The sequence below is a fragment of the Mustela nigripes genome, chromosome 4 (genome assembly GCF_022355385.1).
Source record: "Mustela nigripes isolate SB6536 chromosome 4, MUSNIG.SB6536, whole genome shotgun sequence".
Classification (NCBI taxonomy): Eukaryota; Metazoa; Chordata; class Mammalia; order Carnivora; family Mustelidae; genus Mustela; species Mustela nigripes.
The window spans coordinates 46181954-46206907 of NC_081560.1; the positions used below are offsets into that span (position 1 = coordinate 46181954).

Sequence of the window (24954 nt, forward strand, 5' to 3'; positions counted from 1 at the left end):
TTCAAAGGGTTGAGTGTCTAGTGTAAACATCACCCAAGAACAATACATAACAATTACCAGGTATTTAGAGCAAGTTCAATGAAAGACCTGATACAGCTCCATGATCAAGCACCCAGGCATCAGAGAATGATAAATTCTTGAAAGGTGACTCATTTTAGGATTTTTTTTTTTTAAACAGTTTTTCCTTGTGGTTTCACTGCTGTGCTGCCAGCCATCTTCTCATTTAGGAAGAATGGGATGCATGAGGAGGCAAGTGTTTCAGGGATAATGGGAATAGAGGAAGATTAGTGCTTCGGTCAGGAATGGCGATCTGGAAGCACTCTGCTGTCAACCGTCTTTTTACAGCCCTGGAGGCTGAAGCCAGCAGGGTGACTGGGCTGCACCCAAGGTCAGATAGCTGGCTGGCAACTGGCAGTGAGGATCGAAATCCAGGTCTCGTAACTGCCCAGGTCAGGGTTCTACATGCCACATTTCACAGCCTAGGGAAAAAGGGACGGACCTGTCATTACTAGGATGGCAAGCAGAGCAATTCGAAAGCAAACTGTAACATGAATATAAAAATCAATGGATATTTAAAGTGAGTGACTACATCTTAGTTTCCAAATTCAAAACCATTTAACTTTAAAAAAATATTTTAATTTATTTGAGAGAGAGCGAGCATGTGCACAAACAGAGGGAATAGCAGAGGGAGAGGGAGATGGAGGCCCCCCACTGAGCAAGGTGCCTGATGTAGGGCTCTATCCTGCTGGGGTCATGACCGGAGCTGAAGACAGATGCTTAACCCACTGAACCACCCAGGCATCCCAAAACCATTTAACTTATTAAGTTGTATGCACCTTATCTCCACATTTTCCAGTGACTAGACTGCTTATATAGTTAAGCACCAAAAACATAATTTTACTCCTATTCTTTAAAGTGAGACATGCATTCTTGGATTAAGAAATGTGTGGCTCGTGTTTGTGGAGAATCATTGGGTCAACTTCTTTTTAAAAGAAACCAAAGTGGGATATATAATAGCTTTTGAGTATGTCGAATTTTAAGTAAAATGTGAACGAGACTGTTTTAAAATAACTTTGAAGCAGCACTGCATACAGAGGCTTTTTCTAGAATTTGAATTTGATTTTTCTTGGTCATATACCAGTAACCAAAGATCTACTAAAGCCAGATTGGAAAGTGTAAATGGGTTAATATTTGCATGGAAGTGATGAGGATACAAAATATTTCTTCTGTGCATTCCATTTCTTCAGGCCAATGATCTATAGAAGAAGTTGCACAGGTTGCAGGGAAGAGGGAGGATAATTCACAGTGGAGAAGCGGATGGGAGCTAGGTATGGATGATTATGTGCAAAGGAAGACAGATGATGCCACACGTGCTGTTTAAAAAAGCAGGAGCTTACCTTAGAGCCTGAATTGAAGATTTACTCACTTAATCCCCCTGACATGCCAAAGATACTTAAAATCACAAGGTTTGGAGATTCTTGAACATGAGCAATTTGTGTTTGTTGAAGAAGAATAATTCAGTTATTTTTTAAAAAGTCATGCATGGGGTGCCTGGGTGGCTCAGTGGGTTAAAGCCTCTGCCTTCAGCTCAGGTCATGATCTCAGGGTCCTGGGATGGAGCCCCTGAGTCAGGCTCTCTGCTCAGCAGGAAGCCTGCTTCTTCTTTTCTCTCTCTGCCTGCCTCTCTGCCTACTTGTGATCTCTGTCTGTCAAATAAATAAATAAAATCTTAAAAAAAAAAAAGTCACACATGATCTCTTTATCCAGCAGTAATTGAAGCCATTTTCATTGGAATGACAGCCTAGGTCTGTGCTGTCCAATTCAATAGCCAGTAGTCATTATCCACATGTGGCTCTTGAGCCCTTGAAATGTGGCTAGTCCACAAAGATGTGTGAACTACACCCCAGATTTCAAAATTTGTATAAAAAAAGAATTTATGTCATTAATAATTTGTGTGTTGATTATATATTGAGGTAATATTTTAGATATATCCAGTTCAAGTAAACTATATTATTAACAATAGTTTCACCAGTTTCTCTTTTTTTAGATGTGGCTTCTAGAAAACATAAGATTACACGATGTGGTTTGCATCTGTCTTGCATTAGCAGAAAGCGGAGTTTGGTTGGGGTGTGTGGTACTGTGCACAGAACTGTGTGTATAAGGAGAGAGATACTTGGATAGAAGAGGGAGGGAGATTATGAAGAGGGAGTGCGTGGGGACCCTAGGGAGTTGGAGAGCATGAATATGAAGTACCTGGGGGCTGCTGAGTTATGAGAGTTCTGAGGTGGAAAAAGCAGAGCGTGCAGTGGTCCAGGGTTTGGACTGGTTGGAACTGTGACTGGTAGGGTTTGTGGTGGTGGGACAGGAACCAGGGTGGTGGAAAGGCAGCGTGGACACAACTACATGTCACACTGGAAAGTGACTTCCACATCTGAGATGGCTGGTTTCACAAACATATCTAGCACATCAAAATGAGGTGAACACATCTCATTCACAGTCCAAGCTCTGGTTCTGCCTCTAATTAGGGGGTGTGACCTTGAGCCAGTCACTCATCAAGATGCTTCTCAGTCTCCTTTTATTTATTTTTTTTTAAAGATTTTAAAAAAAAAATTTATTTATTCACGAGAGAGAGTGAAAGGGCACAATCAGGGGGCAGACGCAGAGGGAGAGGGAGAAGCAGACTCCCTGCTGAGCAGAGAGCCTCACGTGGGGCTCGATCCCAGGATCATGACCTGAGCCGAAGGCAGACACTTTACTGACTGAGCCACCCAAGTGCCCCTCAGTCTCCTTTTTAAAATGGGGTGAATGACAACTGTCCCCTGACTTGCTGGGTGGTTTCTGTGGGATGAGATATGACATATTAAAACACAAAGATTTATTAGAACTTACATTACTTTATTACAACACTACACACTGAGATCACTTTTACGTATGCACGTGTGCATAAGATGACAACAACGACAAGAAGACCAGCCTTCCTCTGGTTCTACCAATATGTGTTCTAAAAATTAAAAATTTTGAGTAACAATATTTGGAGGGGGGAGATTAGGAGTGAGTTGGTGATCTGCACAGATTTCTCCCCTGCTTTCCCCATCCCAAATAGTTAATTATCCTAACAACATTTACTGTTCAGTACATCCTTTCACCTTGCTTTCAAATTCAGCTTTCATCATATGCTAATTTCCTACATTATATGAGTATATTTCAGTAATGTCTGCTCTGTCAATCTGTCTGTTCTTGTGTCAGTCTTGAACGGTTGTAATTATTAAAACTTCCTAACATGGTTTAATACCGTGTGGGGCTAGTTTTTCCTCATTAGTTTTCATTTATGAAACTTCTTGGCTTGTCCCACATCCTTTCTAGATGAGCTTCAGGGTCGTTTTTGGTCATGGTTGTATCCAAGATTGATGACTGCCCAGTGACTCCATGGATTACTGTAGGGAAGACTGACACCTCCATATAGTATTGGATCTTCCCAGCAAAACGCAGGCATCTCTCCCTGCTCTTCATATCTTCTCTTGTGTCCCCATAAACCCTTACCGTTTCCTCGACTGAGGATTTGTACATCTCTCTCTGGTAAACTTATCTGAAAGTGGGCAGAAGCCAAGCCCTATAAAGAAAACTACATAACTCCAAGGATGGGCTCAGAGCCCATACCAACAGGGACGCTTCGTACTTTGGATAGCAGGTAGAGTCTGGGTGCTTGGGGCATTCTAGAGTCTGGGTTCTCTCTCTGCTATGTTCTAGTTATATGATTCCGGACAAGACTTAACCACTCTTGATCTCAATTTTCTCACCCTTAAAAAGCGGATAATAAGGGGCGCCTGGATGGCTCAGTTGGTTAAGCATCTGACTTCCAGCTCAGGTCATGATCTCAGGATCCTGGGATCCAGTCCTGTGTCAGGCTCCATGCTCAGTGGGGAGTCTGCTTCTCCCTCTCCCTCTGCCCCCTCCGCGCTCATGTGCATGCTCTCTCAGTCTCTCTCTTTCAAATAAATGAATACAATATTTTAAACAAGGGGGATAGTAATACGTTGTGAGGATTAAGTTATTTTATTATTTATATATTTAATATATTTATATGTATTGCTTAGCATGTTACTAAGCACATAGTGAATGCTTCATACTCAATAGTAATATGTAAGATTGTAATATTTTATGTGTTTTATATTATTACATGTAATAATATAAGATTCTGTGATTTTAATTATTTTAGTTACTCCTGGTTAAATGAATATATAAAGCCAGTATCATTTTTGGATCATAGGTCCTCAGAGGCTCTGGAAACATTTTGCCAAGTTTTTAAAAAGTTTAATGGAACTTGGGAAAGAAATGGTTGGAAGAGCCAAGAAATGTGGAAGATAGTTATTGGGGGTGAGGTAGGATCTATACTTGCTTTATCTCCAAGGCAGATCAGCCACAGCCCTCTAGCACATTGTCCCTGCCCTGTGCCAGGGACAGGCACATCCTTTCCCATCATTCTGTGGGTCTCTTCTATCCTCACTGTCATCCTTACCTCTAGTCTGTGCCTTATTCGGAACAGTCTTTTCAGCAACTCTAAAGGATGGTTACAGAGCTTTTGTAGTGGGAGGGATGGCTAAGATGACATGTCCTGTTCCCATTGGGACAGAAGAGCAACCTGCTATCCAAGAAGGCAGGAGTGATGTAGGCGTTAATCACACCCTCCTCTACAAGCTCCCACATCGTCAGCCCAGTCTGGGATGGTGGTGAGCTGAACTGGGTGGAGTGTCAGGTTACTCAGTCAAGGTGACCGGGAGGGGAGGGGAGGGAGCTGAGGGCCAACCAGCTTGAGTCTCACCTGAAGCAGAGAGAGGTTAATGTTCCCTTCTGTCCTTAATAGTTAGCCTAAATCTCCCAGTGCTTACTATAACCCCCTCAAGTGAGCTACATATCCTTGAAAGCTCCTATAAGGATTTCTAATCATTATTTTAAGTTAGGTCGCTGCCCTTCTCTCTTGGTTGTGTTCATGAGCACCTCTTCTAGGTGATAAAGACCTTGAAAACATCGTTTTAGTTTCATTTTCCTCCTGGATTGAACAAGGTGCTTGTAGGTGGTTAGGGGCTCAAAGTACATATTCGTAATTCATTTGACTTCTTAAAATTCTAATTAAAATAATGTAATGATCAGAGGCTCCTCTGAATATCTCTTTCTCCTCTCAAAGTAAAACCTTAGTGTATTTTTAAAATTGCATTTAGAAGTGCCCTAGTGACCTAAAAGAATTAAATGAAATCTTAAAATGTCTTTCTTAAGCACTAAAGCAACAGATTTTTTTAAATAATTAAAAGCCCAATAAAGTAATATGAGCTTTCTATAAATCTAAAATGACATAACTAGATAAAGTAAAATTTAAAGCTTCTATCTCTGTATCCTGTCCTTACTTTCACTGCCTATTCTGTTAGATAGTAATCCATTAATCCTTCTAGGTTCTTCTCTCTCTCTCTTTCTCTCTCTCTCTTCCTCCCTTTTGTATATACTTATATTTACATAAATGTATGTGTGCACATACATATATGTATATACAAATATACATGTATATATTCACATATACAAATACAGGTTTGTTTGTTTTATAATAAATGGGATACATTTTCTGAAGGCAAAACACAGCAAATGGCCCTAGCATTGATGGGTATTTACAAAGGAGTTTTTAGATCAAATTTTGCTAGATATAATAAAGCTATCCCCTGGTTACCAATAAGATTTAAGTCTTACTACTTTGTTTCTTCTGTAGGAAATGAATAGTTGGCCAGTTTTTTACAGAGACAGAATGTAAATCACCATTTTAAGAATGATTGAGAAGAGTTTTTGAAATCCCACTTTGTAGAGTTAACAGGTACATATCAAATCACATTAATGGGAAAAGATGAGACTAGACAATGCATTATTTAGATGGGAGAAGAAAACAGATGGTGGGAGTAGGAAGGTCATGATTCAAAGCAACCTTGCCAAATTAGTGGACACAATAGCAGCAATGTCAGAAATGAGAAAAGAAGGAAATGAAAGGACCCTAGATGTGGCTTGCTTAGCAGTTTCAAGATCGTTCCCACAGATAATGCTTTTGGTAGCTAACCACATACCTGCCTATCTCAAATACATTCTTCCAGAACAAGTTAAAGGAGCAAGCCTTGAGTGTTTGTCTATTCCGTATATGCTATATATATATATATATTATCTCATTTAATCCCCATACTATTTCCTGGTGAATATCATGGCTACACTTCATAGATGAAAGAATTTAATAAGTGGAGGAGCTGTACATGGAATTGGGACGTGTCTGATTTTTCCTTAAAAAGCTATAATGTAACCTCTTAGAGTAACTTAACTGCACAGTCTAACCTATATCATTAATGTGATACAAGTCATTTTCTTTCTTTGTGTTACTATGAAAGACGGAAAATGTCTTCCCATATGCCATGTACTGGAAAACATCTTCCTTACAATGAACTTGATCTGACTATATTGTTCTAATTTGGCAAGCTCCAGTGGAAAATTAATCTTGTTTGTGCTATTTATCTAGTCTTTCCTGCCATTAAAAAATTGTTATAGCCATAAGAAATGGACGCTATTCAACTAATCTTTCCTTTTTCCTTCACTCTAAAATCCCTAAAAGGACATTTTTTTTTTCTGGCTCAAATTCTGACTTTCTATCCAAGGCAGAGGAGTCATGATAGTCGCCAGTCTCGCAGCCTGAGTTTTTTTTGTAAGTGGTACCATATTTTAAATACCAGGAGTGAAGGACAGGCCACTCCGTGTGGTAGAGTTTTTGCAGATGGTCCTTGAATTCATGTGTCCCAACCTTGAACGTACACAAATAATGAGCCATATGTATCTGCACTACTGTTTGTCAAATAGTATAGGATTCTCTTGCCATTTAGTACATACAAATTCATTGGAAGTATTACCAAAGCCAACTACAATGACTGTTATTTGGGGGTTTCCATGAAAAAATTCTTGACATCTGTAAGTTGGAACACATCATATTACAATATTTTGTGTTATAGAGAAATTCCGGAGTGATTTGAAGAATACTTTTGTGAAGTGACCATTTACCACTTATTCAATGAATAAATTCAGGTTTTGATACACAATATTCTGTTTGACTATATATAAAAAATTCTACATTTCCTTAGCTGTTAGTTTGTCACATGAATGATTACGTTGGACATTTTGCTTTATTCATATTTCTCAATGTGACCATATATTGCAAATGAAGCAGAATCAGATTTGGCCCAAATGTAAAATGAGTTCATTTGCCATGACCATACAGTTCTCCTCAATTCCTGGGTCTCTGCCCTAGTGAGAGACTGTGTTTATTACCTGCGGTGAGTTAGGGTAGTAGATTATTTGATTACAACTCTTCCTTTTCTTCCTTCCTTCCTTCCTTCCTTCCTTTCTTTTTAAATATTTTCATTACAAATTCTGTACTCTCCTGTGGGAAATTTGAAAATACCTGAATATATGGAGGTTAAGAAATTGTGATTCTGCAACTCAGGAGATACTACAGCTCTTATAAATTTTGTTGCATTTGCTTATGATCTTTTTGCTTCATCTATTTAGATAACATACATCATTCGAATGGTACCATATTTAATTTGTATGACCTCTTTTCATTTCAACAGGTTGATTCTGTTTGTTTATTTATTTATTTTAAAGAGTCCCATGCAGACATTGCACTGAGCTCAGAGTCTGAGGCAGGGCTCAGTGCAGGGCTCGATTCCATGACCCTCATGGGATCATGACCCAAGGTGAAACCAACAGTTTGTCACCCAACCAACTGAGCCACCCAGACACCCCAATTCTGTGTGTTTATATATTTTCCGGCTTTCCGTGTTATGTACAGATAGCCAATGACGTATCACATGTTTGTTTTGCTTTGTTTTATTTTTTTGACTCATGATAATCTAAATGGCTGTTTTTTGGGGGAGGCGAATGAAGCAGCAGTGGCCCATTAAATTATCAGGGGTTATGATGAAATTGAATAGTCATTCATTATCTGGAATTTTGGTTTTACAATTTTTATTTATTTAAAATTGTGAGCTAGGGGAGCGACAGTGGAAGAGAATCTTTTTTTTTTTTTTTAAAGATTTATTTATTTATTATTTGAGAGAGAGAGGGAGAGAGAGAACAGGGGGCGGGGTGGGAGGAGAGGCAGAGGGAGTGAGGGTCTCCATGCCCAGTGAAGAGCTTGACACAGGGTCCAATCCCACAACCCCAGGATCACAACCCCAGCAGAAAACAAGAGTCTGATGCCCAACTGACTGCTCCAACCAGCTGCCCTGAAAGAATCTCCAGCAGACTCCATGCCCAGCGTGGAGCCCAACACCAGGCTCAGTCTCATGACTCTGAGATCGTGACCTGAGCCAAAACCAAGAGTCAGACCCTTACCTGAGTGAGCCACCCAGGCACTCTGGTTTTGAATTTTTAAATAGACACTCTTTTCATTTCTTGTAGCTAATAACCTTTATTAGCAGTATTTTTGGGATGAATAACAACTAACTTTGTGATCATCTCAATCATTAAGAAAAAAAGTATACAAGAGGATATTTCTTAGCCATTTTACTGATTTAAGAATATTCAGCTACTCGAAATATTTAACTCTTCTTTTTTTCCTGTCTCAAATTCTCACTTTCTATCCAAGGCAGAGGAATCATAATAGTTGCTTATCTTGCATTTGTTCAACGAAGAACATTTTTTTTTAAAAGGTATTTTTAAAGAGTTGGATGAAACTTGACTTCTTTAAAGTAGTAAAAAATGCAAGACATTGAAATAACAATTAACAACCCAAATCTTCCTCATTATCATGCACTCTGATTTCCCTGTGTTAAAGCTAGAGACCAAGAAAGCATATCCTCCTCCCCCACCATTTGTCTTATTAGGGAAAAGAAAACCCTGCTTTCTCCAGTTAATCAGGGATGGTTTTCACCCACCTTTGTCCTGAGGGCAGAGAGAATTCAGCGGTATTCAATTAAAATTAAATGGTTTCCTTAAAAATAGAATTGAGAAAGAAGACAGAAAGTTGATGGCCTTTGAGGCTGGTGGATGCCTTATGGGGGTTTATTGTACTGTTATGTGTGTGCTGCAAATTTTCAGAGTCAAAGAGCCAGGCAGAAAAAAATGAGTAATGCTTCTGAAGAGCGAAGAAGTTAAATCATCTGCACCAGTGGGTATCACACACCGGTGTGAACTGACTGCATCAGAATCCCCTGGGCACTCGTTAGAGATCTCCTGCCTGTAATCACAGCCTCGATCTGCTGAACAGAATCTACAGGGAGGGTGTGTCTAGCAATCTGCCATTGTAACAAACTTCCGAGATGATTTTGATGCGTGGTCAAATATGAATCCCACGGACTGAACCACAGCATGGGAACACCTTGGCAAAATGGGATTTTCCTGCTCTTTTTCTCTCATTGAAGGTAAAATATAGCTATGTCCCTTCCCCTTCCTTTATTCAACAAACGTTTTTTGAGGTCTTATTATGTGCCAGCTTGTGTGCTAGATGCCAGGGAAATAAGGGCTTATGCAAGAGTTCTTGCCTTCATGGGAATTACAGGCTGATGAGCAGAGGCAGACATCTTGAAATTTGAAGGAAAGAGGTACAGCAGGGTGGCGGGAACCACGGGCTCACCTTTTCCCCCATTGCACAAATACACCAACCCAAACTAAGATCCTTCTCCATCCCTTTCCCCAAAAGTCTTTTCTCAGAGAGGTTATCTGAGTCCCAGACAAGTTACAAATAATAACTCTAGAAAATAGCAGGGAGCCTGCTTCCTCCACTCTCTCTTTCTCTCTCTCTCTTCCTGCCTCTCTGCCTGCTTGTGATCTCTTTCTCTGTCACATAAATAAGTAGAATCTTAAAAAAAAGAAAAAGAAAATATTCCCTGTATTTGATCAGTCTAGTGCTGTTTCTAACCCCCCCCCCTTTTTTTTTTTAAGATTTTATTTATTTGACAGAGATCACAAGTAGCCAGAGAGGCAGGCAGAGAGGGAGGGAAAGCAGGCTCCCCGCTGAGCGGAGAGCCCGATGCGGGGCTCCATCCCAGGACCTTGAGGTCATGACCTGAGCTGAAGGCAGAAGCTTAACCTACTGAGCCACCCAGGCGCCCCTGTTTCTAACCTTAAAAGAAATTTGAACATCTCATCATGTGCTGTGCTCTATTTTATTTATTTTTTTAAAGATTTATTATTTAATTTTATAGGAAGAGAGAGAGTGTGTGATCAGGGGGAGGGGCAGAGAGTCTCCAGCAGACTCCCCACTGAGTGCAGAGCCCAACGGGAGCTCTATCTCAGGACCTGAGATCATGACCTGAGCTGAAATCAAAAGTTGGGCTCTTAACCAACTGACCCACCCAGGCACTCCTCCTGTGCTTTGCTTTAAAAAGTTATTTATTGTAGAAAATGACAAGCATATCCGGTATAGAACAGTATATTAAACCACTTGTGTACCCATTACTCACCTTCAGCCATTTTTATTACATAGCCAAACTTGTCTCATCTGAACTTCCACTGTTTCTTCCCACCCTGGATTACTTTTATTGTGTCATTTCACATGGAAATATTCCAGCATGTATCTCTAAATGATACGTGCTCTTTTTTCAGGCATAGCTACAATGTCTGAGTATCTAAAACAAGAATTCCTTAATATCATCGAATATTCAATCAGTGTTCACATTTCCTCAGTTGTCTCATAAAGTTTTTGCACCATTTATTTAAATCAGGACCCAAATAAATTCAATTAAGTGCTACTAGTTGATCTCTTCAGTAACTTTGTCTCTTACTCTTTCTTCCCTTGCAGTTTTTGTTGTCGTTTTTGAAGAAATCAGATTTGTCCTATAGTTTCTCTAGTTCTTCTAGACTTTCTGGATTGCCTCCCTCTGGTGTCATTTGCATTCTCTGTAAACCGGCGGTTAAGATCTGGATGTTCTCATTGCAGTGCAATTCCTTACATTTTAGTTACACTTTGGACCGTGTGTCTGATTTGTCAGCGTAAACCGTTGGCGATAAAGGGTGAGAAAGCCATAGTAGGGATTGGCATTATGGTGGCAAACCATCACCAGTGAGTAAGAGGGAGGAAAGTAAATGTTTATTTATCGCCCACTGTATACAGCCACGGGGCCTGGTGCTTTCCATATGCTCTCCCATAAACGCAAGTTCTATGTTGTGTATACGGGATTAGTTCCATTTTCTCATGTGGAAACTCTGGAGCGGAGAGTTCAGAATCTGCCTGTCTCTTGCAGTTGGTGGGTAGAGTCAGGATATGAGCAAGGAAGGGTCTGTTTGTCTTAAAGTGTATCATTCTCTTGCCTCTGTACCCATGGGGCTTCAGGGCCACGTGGCATGGTAAATGAGTACAGCTGATCCAACGTGGAAAAAAGAAAGAATGAAAAAAGCAATAGCCCTAGGGTGAGGCTAGGAGTCACTGTCTTTGGTGTCTGAGGCAAGGGGTGGAGAGGACTGTGGGGAGGAGCCCCTGCTGAGCTCCAGTCTTGACGGCCTGCAGGAATGTGGACCTAGGGTTGCCAGTTTTCTGAAGGCAAGTATCTGAATTTCTGTGAAAAAGCTCTAGATCCAAAAATGTTAGCTGCTAGTTCAGATTTTTAGAAAATGCTATCGAGGACAACATCGTGGGCCACACTAAGCCAACGTGCAGCCTGCCGTCCCCGTCCCACCACATGCTGCTGGGAGGTACGTCAGCTGAAGATTGGGCTGATGACCAAGGCAGCTAACTGTCACAGGGAGGTGTTGGCCCTGAAATTAGAGAAAGGGCCAAGGCATCAAGTGACAATGAACAAAATCTTCAAAAGGTGACAGAACATTGAGATATGTCAAGGAAAAAGCCAGTTTCTGAAGTCTGAACAGATCAGACCTTGATTGACAAAGGAACAGCCCTCCTCAACGGCCTTTTCTCATCCTCACGAGGACCTATGAGTCCTTACTGTGTCCCGGATGGGGACTGAACACTTTATACGAATCTGCAAGTTTCAGCTCATTTTCACCTCACTGCGGCTTGTTGTTATCCTGTCATAGAAAGGTGACAGGAGTATGAGATTCAAACCTAGGTTGACTTCAAAACTGCTTATTTACTTAGTGCCCCGTGTGGTCTTTCTCCTGTGAAATAGTTCCTTGTTCAAGGCGTTGAGTATTAGAAACTGGAATTCCCTGGCTGTGGGCTCCCAAAGCCTTATGCTCTATCTTGAACTTTTCAACCAAACACTTTCTTCCAGGCAGAGCTTGCTGAACCTTTCATTGGTTTCGGTTAGCATTTACATCCAATTTCTAGTTCGATAATTCCTTTCCCAAACACCTTATTTATTCTCTACAATCCCAGCAGTAGATCCACAACAGAAAAGCCAATTCATAAGTGCCTCTCCTTTGTCCTGTTTTCACTTCAGCAGAAACGTCAATAATCAAATGAATTTATCAATAAAGAGTATAATAAAATAATATCTCCCTGGCTTTTCTGGAGGCTGGTAATTCACAGAACCCGGATTTATGTTTACCCAGTCTGCTCGGTCAACCTGGGAGCTCGCAGAGTAAGGAAGCTTGCTGGACTTTTGGGTTTCATTTTTGTGTGCAAGTAAAAGCACTTTGTCACCATTCCTTGCGTGACAGTTAATAAGCCTCTCGCTTAGAGAGACAGTCCTTTGCTTCCTCTCAGGCAATTTAAGGCTTTCTTCTCACTGGGTAAGGTGGCTGATGAGGGCCAGCCACTCCGGGGCTGCTCTGAGACAGAGGGGGCACGGGCAGTTTGGCAGTCAGGCGAAGAAAAGCGTCCTCGGCTCTCGGCTGGGGCGCAGAGCATTCGTGCCCTGCAGCAACAACTCTCTGGGCTTGAGGACAAAGACCTTTTCTCACTTGCAGCTTCCTCCCTCCTTGTCTAGACATTCTGTAGGTGGTCTCCTAGTTACAGGGGTGCCGTGCTCCAGCCCTGCACGCCTGCACCCCGCCCACGGTCCCCAGCCCGAGCGGGAAAATGAGCCCCTGTGCAGGGAACCCCAGGGACGCTCAAGCATCTCGTTCTCAGGAGGAGCCGTGACGCCCCAAAGAAGCTTGATAAGGAGGACAGTGGTGGTTAGACCCAGCTCTGGGGGACGTCACCCCAGCAGTCGGCAGCATCCCTGAAGCTGTGGGGTTACGGGTCTGCTGCCTCTAGCCATATGGGGCTATTTAGTTAAAAAAAATTTTTGAGTGTGGTGAAATTCCCATAACATAAATTTCCCATCTTCATGACACTTTTTAAGTGCACGGTTTAGTCGTGTTAAGTATATTCGCATTGTTGTGCATCCAACCTCCAGAACTCTTTTGGCTTGCAGAGCTGAAATTCTGTCCCTATTAAACAACGATGCCCATTCCCACCCCGCCTTCCCCCCTCCCTGGCAACTACCTTTCTACTTTCTGTCTCTGTGAATGTGACTCTTCTAGGAGCCTCTTACAAGTGAGATTATACAGTATTTGTTTTGTGTGGTTGGCTTGTTTCACTTAGTAGAATGTTGGCTATTTAATTTTAAATTAATTAAAAATTCAGCTCCCGGTGCACTTAGCCATATTTGAAGTGCTCAGTAGCCCCATTTGGCTAGTGGCCACTGTATTAGATGGCACAAATGCAGAACATCCCAGAAATTTCTCTTGGACAGGGCACATCTAAGGGAAGCCGGGCAGCTTATACAGAGACGTGGCTGGAGCTGGGGGCTGAGAGAAGGCAAGTACCAGCTAGATGAGCCATTCCTGATGGTGAATAATCTGACTCCTTTTCTCCACCACAGAAACAATACCAGCTACCTGATGTTTTAATAAGTGCCACTCGCATCCTTCTCCCAGTCTCCAGTCTTCTAGCAGCATAGAACGTGAGAAATAATCCAGTTTGAGAAAATATACAGTACAGGTCACAGACAAATGTACTTTAAAATATTCTTAGCAAGTACATCTTAGGAAATGCCTGTCAGTTTAACCGTCAATGGGAGTTGAATTGGAGTGTTTCATTAATGGGAACTATTAGTTTATCGCTAACTTGGCAAGAATCCTAATTGGTATTTATCACAAAGAAGTCTTATTCAGTAGACCTACCCTTTAAGCTGTTGCTTTTAAAGATTTTTGCTTGAGACCCACAGTAAGAGAAATGTCGTATCTCAACCCAGTGCCTGCACTCACTTATATGTTTATATATGTATACCCAAACTTAAAGTTCCTTTAATTTTTTTTTTAAAGATTTTATTTATTTATTTGACAGAGAGCGCGCACAGTGGTGGGGGGTGGGCAGCAGGCAGAGGGAGAGGGAGAAGTAGGCTCACAGAGCAGGAAGCCTGATGCGGGGCTCAATCCCAGGACTCTGGGATCATGACCTGAGCCGAAGGCAGATACTCAACGACTGAGCCAACCAGGTGCCCCAAATTAAAGTTTCTTGTAACAACACTTACTCGTATTAAGTGTGATGCATATATTTTATTTAAAAAATGCTTGCTGGGGCACCTGGGTGGCTCAGTGGGTTAAGCCTCTGCCTTTGGCTCAGGTCATGATCTCAGGGTCCTGGGATCGAGCCCCACACATTGGGATCTCTGCTCAGCAGGATGCCTGCTTCCTCCTCTCTCTCTCTGCCTGCCTCTCTGCCTGTTTGTGATCTCTGTCAAATAAATAAATAAAATCTTAAAAAAGAATGCTTGCCTATTTAAAAAGCGCTGATCCTATCCACTAAATCGATTTCATAACCCTCAAAAGGGCCACAACATGCTGTTTAGAAAACACAACTTTAAATACACTTAGGTTCCATTTCAGGCCTGGTTTGTAATGCTGTTCCCCATCCCCTCTTCAGGTCCCCATGACTCAGAAAATGGTTTACAAATTGCATCTTAAAACAAGCAAGTTTTATTTTGTTTTTTAAACTTTGTTTTTTTTTTTTTTTTAAAGATTTTACTTATTTATTTGTCAGAGGGAGAGTGAGAAAGCGAGCACAGGCAGGCAGAGGCAGAGGGAAAAGCAGGCTCCCTGCTGAGCAGGGAGCCCTATGTGGGACTCGATCCCAGGATGCTGGGATCACGCCTGAGCCGAAGGCAGCTGCTTAACCAACTGAGCCACCCAGGTGTCCCTGTTTTGTTTTTTGTTTTTGTTTTTTTGTTTGTTTTTTGCTTAACATTTTATTTATTTGAGAGAGAGAGAGAGAGTGCAGGAGGGAGCACGAGCAGAGGGAGTGGGAGAAGCAGGCCCACCCTCTGAGCTGGGGCCCAGGACCCCTGGATCATGACCTGAGCTGAAGGCACATGCTTAACTGACTGAGCCACCCAGGCACTCTAAAACAAGCAAGTTTTTAAAAAAGCCATCATGGCTTTACTTCTGAGTGAGTTCTGTCTACTCATTTTAATGCTGGTTTAAGTAGAGAGTATTATGATAGAAAAGTCCATTATCAAATGGCAGACTGTGCTTTCCAAAGCTAAATATAAATGATGAACACTTTTTCAGGCAATAAGTTTCTATTTAGCATGTGCGATTGGGAGTTCATTGAATTTTAGCTTACTTTTCTTTGTGGAGGAGAGTATCATATCACAATACTATATAAGGTAACTGAGGGAAAAGGAGAAAAAAAGTCTTAGTTTCTTGTGTCATGCATGAAGAATTTAATAATTTATAAAAATCTTGTAAACAAAGATTTCTAAATGTATGCTTTATAAAGTATATAGATGAGTCAACTTGTCAGATTTTTTTTTTCTTTTGTAGTGTAACTATTTGGTATATTAATGAGTATTTTGACAATAACAGAAACAAAGAGCAGTTTCCCTAAATCATTTTCAGAAGCATTTCATCTCAGGGTCAGGGGAGAATTTACTTCTGGAAGGGCCTATTTTTCTTTTTACTTTAACAGAGGAGATAGTGCTATTAAGAGGCCTTGAAGGAAAATTTATGTACTCCTTGAACAGCTCTGAATTAGGCAGGTGGTAGAAAAAAGTAGAAGAAAGTATCAGAGAATAAATGTAAATAATGCTGAATAAAAAAATTTCATCCTTGGGAGTTGGGGGATGGGCATAATGGCTGAAAGTGGCCCAAAGGCACAAACTTCCAGTGACAAAATAAGTGGGGTTAGTGATTGGGTCATGAACATTGGGGAGGGTATGTGCTATGGTGAGTGCTGTGAAATGTGTAAGCCTGACAATTCACAGACCTGTACCCCTGGGGAAAATAATACATTATATGTTAATAAAAATAATTTTTAAAAAAGTCCTGGGGATGTCAGGTACAGCATGGTGACTATAGTTAATAATACTGTATTGCGTATTTGAAATTGCTAAGGGAGTAGATCTGAAAAGTTCTGATCACAAGCAAAAACATTCCTTGACCAGTGTGGTGACAGATGTTAACTAGACTTACTGTGGTGATCATTTTGCCGCATATCCAAATACTGAATTGTTATGTTGTGTACCTGAAGCTAATATGATGTATGTCAATTATACCTCAATAGCAAATGGCATCATAACTGTAAATCATAAGGATTTGCCAGTTTTGAAACTTTAGATGTATCAAGACATAGAATTAGAGCGAAAGTGTTTTCTTTAAAATAAAATTCGAGGGGCCTGGCTGGCCCAGTTGGTTGAGTGTCTGACTCTTGATTTCGGCTAAAGTCATGATCTCAGTCGGGGAGTCTGTTTGAGGATTCTGTTTCTCCTTCTCCTTCTGCCCATCCTCTCTCTCTCTGCCAAATAAATAAATAAATATATCTTTGAAGAAATAATAAGGGGCACCTGGGTGGCTCAGTGGGTTAAAGCCTCTGCCTTCAGCTCCAGGTCATGATCCCAGGGTCCTGGGATCGAGTCCCACATTGGGCTCTCTGCTCGGTAGGGGGCCTGCTTCTCTTCCTCTCTCTCTGCCTACTTGTGATCTCTCTGTCAAATAAATAAATAAAATATTTTTTAAAAAAGAAAAAAATAATAAAATAAAATTCCCGGATTGGTACTAACCACTGGGTTTATTTTTGAAAAATAATTTTTGTGTTTGTGTTAAGTATAAATACTTGTAGAGAAATTGGAAATTAAAGGAAAATATGAAAAGATCAGAAAGAATTACATGGTCAGGCTACCACTGTTCATATTATATATACTAACTGTACTTTAATAGCTGTATGGAGCTAATGGCCACCATATTGGACAGTGGAGATTGAACATTTGAACATTTCCATCAAGGTAGAAAGTTCTTTGGGAGTCACTGCTCTAGAGAGTGGAAGAGGATCCAGCTAAGTCATCTCTGAGGCTAGTCAGTGTGTAGAATGGTAGTCGAGGAAAAATGCACAATTGTTCTTGGCTAGTTTTCTGCTGGATATGTTACACAATTTGCTGGTTACTTTAGCATTAAAAAAAATAGACAGGGGCACCTGGGTGGCTCAGTGGTTAAGGCCTCTGCCTTCGGCTCAGGTCATGATCTCAGGGTCCTGGGATGGAGCCCCACATTGGGCTCTCTGCTCAGTGAGGGGCCTGCTTCCCTTCCTCTCTCTCTGCCTGCCTCTCTGCCTACTTGTGATCTCTGTCTGTCAAATAGATAAATAAAATCTTTAAAAAATAAAGTAAAATAAAATAGACATTAAAATTCTGTTCCCTTCTTGTATTCCTGGTCTTTCACCAGATGTAGTGGAAAAGACAGCCTCTCTGGGCCCACATACCCCTGGGCTTCTGTCGCCTATATCCAGATCACGATCACGTGATTCCTATGACTTGCTAACCAAGCAGATGTCCTGGCTGAAGAATAGAATAGGTGCTCATAAATGCAGAGTGGATTGCTACTATTTTTAAGGGCCAAGTAAGGTAAGGTTGTGCTCGTAGATGAGACATCAGCTCTTTTGAAATGACCCAGTGATGGAGAAGGAAGGGAGGTCCTATCACGTGTGGCAGGCAAACAAACACAGGTGAATGTACCCTTTCTCCAACTTCTCATCTGGGTTTTCACTTTATTTGGCTCAGCCAGCAATTCTTCCCACCCTCAAATTCTGGGAACACACTATTAATGCATTTTATCTTATAATTATTCTAGGTCTTTCTTACACATACAAAGTCTTGGTTGATTGCTGCCTACCCCTCAAGTCTGAAGATAATGCCGTTTTTGTTGAACTAGGAAAGGATAAAGGGAGAAGGAACTGGAGTTTCTTTATCTTCCTGCCTTTTCTTTCTCACAAAGGGGCGGGGGGGGCGGATTTTCTGCCCTAGAAGGGGAATGATTTTCAGAGCTCTGAGCTCCCATGCTTCTCAGTACCCTCAGAGGGGCCTGCCCTGCACAATGTGTGTGTGTATGTGAGTGTGTGTGTGTGTGTGTGTGTGTGTGTGTGTGTGTGTGTGTGTACAGGGACAGACTAATGTGAAACAGCCTGGATGCAGACTTAGCAATAGGGTCTCTCACAAAGAAGGTTCCAAACTCAGAAAGTGACTGACTCTGTGACTTGATAGCTGCTCCAGTTATGCGTGAGATGGTTTTGGTTGGCCTGCCCTGTAGAAATGTTGAGATGCGGCTCTGTTTGAACAATCAAAACACAAATAAAATATCTTACACTCTTGCAGCCTCCACAGTTTGCCAAATCTGTTCTCAAGCATCACGTCATTGGATGATGAACTTATGGGCTGGGACCAGACATTTGCAGAAGAGAAAACCTAGGCCCAGAGAGGTGACGTGACTTGGCCGAGGTCACACAGTAGTGGGTGGTGCGGCTGAGTTTTGAATCCCAGGGGGCTTTGCTGAGGACATTGCTTTCCTTCTGACTCATATTTTGGGATCGTAAAATAAAACACACCTAAGTCGGATAATGGGTGACACAAATATGATAGTGTAAAATATAATGTTTGTTGAGTGCCCATAATAGGAGGTTAAGAAAGGGGCTGCGTAGTTGGGTGTCTGGGCCCTGCCCTCAGGGATCTTTACTTGAAACATTTGAAGCAGTACATTTACTAGCAATAAATACATATCACCCCAGAACAAACTGGATGCTTTAGGGCAATGGATGCTGAGAAAATGACAGAGTCCGTTATAGAAGGCATCCTGAAAGAAAAGAGTTTTGAATCAGACCCTGAAGGATGTGCACAGACTAAGGGGAGGGCATTCTAGCCGGATACAGAGGCATGGTTGGGTTCAGTTTTAAGAAAGAAGAAAAGAGCACTTGTTTATTATTTTTTGAAAATTTGCCCTGCAGAAGACCTTGCATACAGCTGGGTTTAGAGGGGTGTACAAAAGAGACATGCCCCCCCCCCCCTTCATATAACTTAGACTTTGGGGGGAAAGACCAAGCATTGATTGTTGGTAATAAAATAATTACATAAGTATTTCAGATTAAGATTTGCTATAAACGAAAAAGGTAGAATTCTATGAACGCATACAGTACAGTGACGTAAATTCCACTGACATTTGAGCTGGTATGTGAGGGAGTGGAAGTTAAGTAGAAAAAATAGTTTTGGTATAGGGAACAAAGGGAGGAGTGCTCAGAGAGAGGAGTGAAGCATGTGCAAAGGCCCTGGGAGGATCAGAGGGGCTGGAAAAAGGCCTCGGTGCTGGCGTTGAGAGAGCAGAATGGTGAGTGGTGAGTGGCGGGAGGTGAGGCTGGGGAGGAGGCACAGGCTTGATCGATTTTGGTCTTTATTTTAATAACTGTGGGAAACCCCTGAAGGAATTTAAGCATAGTGACAAGACTGACATGGTCAAATTTTCTTCTGAAAAGATCGCTTTGGTTGCTGTGTGCCAATGTTTTGGAGGGGGAATACTAGAGGTTATGCAGTAACCCCTTAAGAGACTATTATGGGGATCCAGTCTAGACATGGCTGGCTGGTGCAGAGTGGTGGTAGTGGAGATGGGGAGAAGGGGCGAGTTTCCAAAGGGATTTAGAAGAGCAAGTTTACAGGTGGAATTTGGTGATATGCTAGGTAATAGAGAAGCAGGTGATAAGGATAGTTTTTGAGTTTCGGATGTTTGGGAAGAAGAAGAAATCAGCTTTGGGTATCAGGAAGACATTTGGGTCTTCGGGTCTGGAGCTCAAGGAAAGAATGGGTTGGGATTGACTGTGGAGGTTCCGGGCACATGAGTGACCAATGGGCATGGATGAGCTTTCCCAGAGAGAAAGGAGCATGAAATGAGGAGAGAGGAATACAGCAGTGAGGAAGCTCATTGGCCAGGTCAAAGAGAACGAGTCAGCCCAGCAGCACTGGAAAGGTTGGAGGAGAACCAAGAGATCCCTGAGCATCGTGTCATTGAGGTGGAGTAAAAATATATAAAATAGGGGGTGTATCTGTCACTTTGTTTCTAGACCCATTTCCTCATCACAACCCCCAAATCCATTAGGTGCAAGCCACACAACTCTAGATCCAAGACACTTGCATTGGGCAATGTTACAAGTGTAGCTATTTATTTTTCCATTACTGAGACAGATTGCAGTCTGTCTGCGGGGAACAATAACCTCCTTTCCTTTCTCTTACGTCGTTGCGCTTTTGGCTGTCCCTGACTGCAGCTTGTTGCAAATCTGAGCTTGTTTAATCCCATGGAGTACTAAACACTATCTGGTCTCAGTGGCTGTGTTAATTCTACTGCGCGCGCCCAACTTCATGTGCCAGCTGGGATCCCTTAATGAGCGAGCTGCACACAGTTCAATGTGAAAACTATTTTCGCTGGTGCAATGTGTTTGAAGAACTCACTCCTGGAATGTTCTACGTCACAACTGCTTCCAGGCCATCCCTGGCATTCTCTCTCTTTGCAGGATGGCTGTTGCTCCTCCGAGTTACTGTTTTGTGGCCTTCCCACCACGTGCTAAGGACGGGCTGGTGGTGTTTGGGAAAAATTCAGCTCGGCCCAGGGATGAAGTACAGGAGGTTATGTATTTTTCGGCTGCTGATCATGAACCCGGGAGCAAGGTTGAGGTAAGTCCCGTGTTAGAGTCTCTCATTGGTGCTCATTCCCTTCCTCCGGCTTGGCTCAGTGCACCTTTCCTTAACTGGGCTCACTGGTCAGAACTGCCATGTCGGTTCTGTGATTCCTGATCCCACGCAAGTTTGTTCGTGGCCTTAAAAACAGCATCACACGGGGACTAATACTACATTCATGGCTATAGCCCTTCTTTTATAAGTAAGTAAAATATTTACATGGTTCCAAAGTCAAATGTATAAAATAAGGTGTATTCATAGAAGTCTGGTATCTTTCTTTGTCTCATTTACTCTACTTATTTTTTTCCTTTTTCTTGAAAGTTTTTTTGGTTTGTCCTTCCATTTAAAAAATTACCTGCACATGTAAGAAACTACACACACAAACATACACACACATGCCCCTTTATCCCATATGTTTTTCTTTCTTGGATGAATGGTAGCACACCGTGTATGCTTTTCTCCACTTTTCTTTTTTTTTACCTTAAAACATATCTTAGAGAGGGTGCCTGGGTGGCTCAGTGGGTTAAGCCGCTGCCTTCGGCTCGGGTCGTGATCTCAGGGTCCTGGGATCGAGTCCCGCATCGGGCTCTCTGCTCAGCAGGGAGCCTGCTTCCCCTCTCTCTCTCTCTTGCCTGCCTCTCCATCTACTTGTGATTTCTCTCTGTCAAATAAATAAATAAAATCTTTTAAAAAAAAAACATATCTTAGAGATCACCCCATGTGGTAAACAGAGGTCCTATTCCTCATTCCTCACTTAGAGCTATACAGAGCGTTCCATTCTATGGATGTATCATGGTTTAGTCCCAGGTTGCTGGACATCTGGGTGGTTTTTCCAGTCTTTTGTTATTGCAGATATGTTGTTGTATTTTGGAGGGGCTGATAGCCTGGTGTATCGGTCACAATATCTGGTCTTGGTTTATGTATTGTATCATGGTAGAAGACTATCCATCAATTCCTATTTTGAGTGCTTAAAAATCTTTGTCGGTCCTTCACTGGGATATCCCAATTGTTGGATCCCAATAGTGGGATTGTTGGGTCACAGAGTAAGTAAGTGTGTAATTTTTTTGGACTTTATCTGATTTGCTTGCACAGGTGGTGTCCTTCTGCATTTCTGCTAGCGATGGAACAATGCCTGTTTCTCCATATTCCTGGAGTGTACCGTCAAACTTTCGCCATGCCTGATGTCAATTTTAAAGTCTGCTACTTTACTAAATTCTTTCATTGGTTGTTTCAGCTTTTATCATTTATTCTCTTGGGTTTTCCAGGTTTATTGTTATCAATGCCTACAAACAGAGGCAGTCTGTTCTTACGTGTCTGGTTTCTTATCTGATTGGCTGATAGCTTGGATTCAGTGTTAATATTTAGTGACGATAGTGGTTTTCTTTGTCTTTTCCTGACCTGAGTGGGGCAACCTCTAGTGATTCTCTAGTCACTCAGACACTGGCTTTAGGACTGAGCTTTGCATAGTTTTATTGTGTATATACATCAAAATTTTCATTTTTAGTGGTTAAAAAAACCCTCAAGGGTAGGTGTTAAATTTTGTTGAAGGCCCCCCCCTCAGTGATACAGAGATAATCACTGGATTTTTTTTCTTTCAGTTTATCTGATAAATTGAACTATCTTTGCATTCATAGAATAAACATCTTGGTTATGGCGTATTCATTTGTGTGTGTGTTTTAATGGTTGTTGTTTGTTAAAGGATGAAGAATGTAGAGAAAAAAACTAAAGGGGCAGGTAAATTGATGAGCTCTTTCCACTGACATAAACCTCTACTCATTGGCATTCTATGCGTTCAAGATAAACTTATTTTTTTCTGGTAATTGTGCTAGGTTTTAAAGGTATTCATCAATGTGTGTTTTATTTTCCTATCTGAATCTTTAACTGTTTCAAACCTTTAAAGGCAACAAAGCAGCACCAGAGAGCAACAGAACTCTGTTAGGAGTGGCTGTGTTAGGTGGATGGAGCAGAGGCGGGGACGCGGCTGGCAACATGGGAGCGTGACTTGGGATATGGATTGTGTGCGGTTGGGGCAGTGACAGCCTGTCTCTCATAGGACTTTCTCAGAACTGCTCTCCTCTTGTGCTGTGCCACTAACAGGTCCAAGCCCCTAAACTTCTGGACTTTTCTTTCGTACAGGCAGAGAAGAGTGCTAGGCTTTCTGATGATCGTGCTAGGTTTTATTTTATTTTATTTTATTTATTAAATGTTGCAATGCCTAAATATATTTTTTAAAGACTTTATTTATTTATTTGAGAGAGAAAGAGAGAGAGCGAGCGCACAAGCAGGGGGAGCGACAGGCAGAGGGAGAGGGAGAAGCAGACTCTCCACTAAGCAGACAACCCGATGCGGGGCTTGATGCCAGGACCCTGGGATCATGACCCGAGTAAAAGGCAGATGTCTAACCAACTGAGCCACCCACGTGCCCGATCACACTAGTTTTTAAGTGGGTTTTCATTCATTCATGTTTCCATGTCCATGTTGCTTGGATTTGAATGTTTCTCCCTTCCTGGAGCCGAGTGCACTGGGCATAAATGAAGTTTGCAGGTCTGAGTTATTTTGACTTCCCCTGTCTGTCTTCCCTCAATGTTCCTTTTTCTCAAAGAGTCATACCAACTGAAACAACACTTTGATTTTCCCGTGGGCAGATTTAATTTCCCAAAGATAGCTGCACCAAAACCCATCCTACACGTACTTTGTACAGTGTGATGAACATGTCTCGGTGGGGAGGTGAGGGTCATGAACTTAGGTGAGGGCTTACGTTTGCTCTGACCAGCGTAGCCTGGTGGAAGTGATGCCATGTGACCTCCAGGGCTGAGCCATTGAAGCATTGGGCATGGAGTCTCTCAATCTTGGGGTCTGGCCCTAAGCATCCAGGAGCTATGGTGAAGGGAGCCCAAACCAGCCCACGTAGGAAGAACACAGGGAGGGGTCCACATGGAGAGGAACCAAAGTCCCTCAACCAACAGCCAGTGTCAACCCACAGCCAACCGCCAGATGTTTGAGTGAATGGCCCTTCAGACAATTCCAGGCCTCGGACACTGTGGAGTAGAGACATGCCGTCCCTGTGGCGCCCTGTCCAAACTCCTGCCCCTTTGAATTCATGAGATAATAAATGGTTGATTTACACCACTAAATCTTGGGGTCACTTGTTAGTAGCCATAGTAACCACAGTATCACACAAAAGCCATTTATAAATATGTCTGAAATAGATATTTTAGAAAAATATGTTTAATTTTGGGAGGGATAGGCTAAAAAACCCAGTATTTTCCTTTCACGGGTACAATCAGGTTAGAAAGTAGACTAGATTCCTTTCCCTTGTTAATGCATGGTATGTAATCACTCACCTACACTGGAAGTTCAATGACGTCCCCTTGCATAAACAAGTGCAGTTTGATCCATACCAGAATTCGTTTCCAAGACAACCTGACCTCCTTTCTGAGCTGCCAACCTGTGTTTGGAGCTGTCTCTGTACATTTCCACATCCGTATTCTGCAGGTAATAAAATAACATCACAGGTCAGAAACCAAATTCATTTTCCCCATCTTATTCCTCTTCCTCTGTCAGACCCTTGTCTGCCACATAGTTTAATCTAGAGACTAGAGGGAAACTCACCCTCATTTTCCCATGCATCCCTAGATGCTTGGGGACGGCTGCCACCAAGTCCTATTGCTTCCGGTCCTGTGTTCACATCTCCTCCTCATTCAGATCCACCCCCATCTCCCTTCCGCTGTCATCTGCTTATTGGTCCCTGGCTCTCCTTTTCATAGATCCTTCAGACTGTGAGGTCACCAGGATTTTCAGAGCACAACTCTGTCACTGCATTGTTTAAAAACGGTTGTGTTTACAGGATCAGAGTCTGGGCTGATTTGTATGCCATTCAGAACTCTTCCTGGCTGGCACTGGGCTCCCTTTCCCTTTCTCTTCTTTAAAATCGATAGGCTTCACTTTTCTTTTTAAGCACAGTTTTATGTTTACAGAAAAATGAACAAAAAGTACAGAGAGTTCCCATATAACCCTGGGAAAGCTGGGGCCTCCCTCAGCTTTCCCTGTTATTAACATGTTAGGTTAGTGT

General features: G+C 42.0%; 1 protein-coding gene and 1 long non-coding RNA gene across 3 annotated transcripts in view; one reads left to right on the forward strand and one right to left on the reverse strand.

Annotated features, from left to right (window-relative positions):
- The window catches only part of SCRN1 (secernin 1), a 60188-nt gene that overhangs the window by 1838 nt on the left and 33396 nt on the right, over window positions 1-24954 (forward strand). For both annotated transcript variants that reach the window (XM_059396653.1, XM_059396654.1), the window contains exon 2: window positions 20720-20879. In XM_059396653.1, coding sequence (XP_059252636.1) covers window positions 20721-20879 — 159 coding nt within the window. In that variant the 5' untranslated portion in view covers window position 20720. The remainder of the gene's footprint in view (window positions 1-20719; window positions 20880-24954) is intronic.
- Window positions 312-24586, reverse strand: LOC132015835 (uncharacterized). The gene is made up of 3 exons (XR_009403784.1): window positions 24495-24586; window positions 24227-24371; window positions 312-479 (listed from the first exon to the last, which is right to left on the reverse strand). It is a non-coding gene; the product is annotated as an uncharacterized LOC132015835 (long non-coding RNA).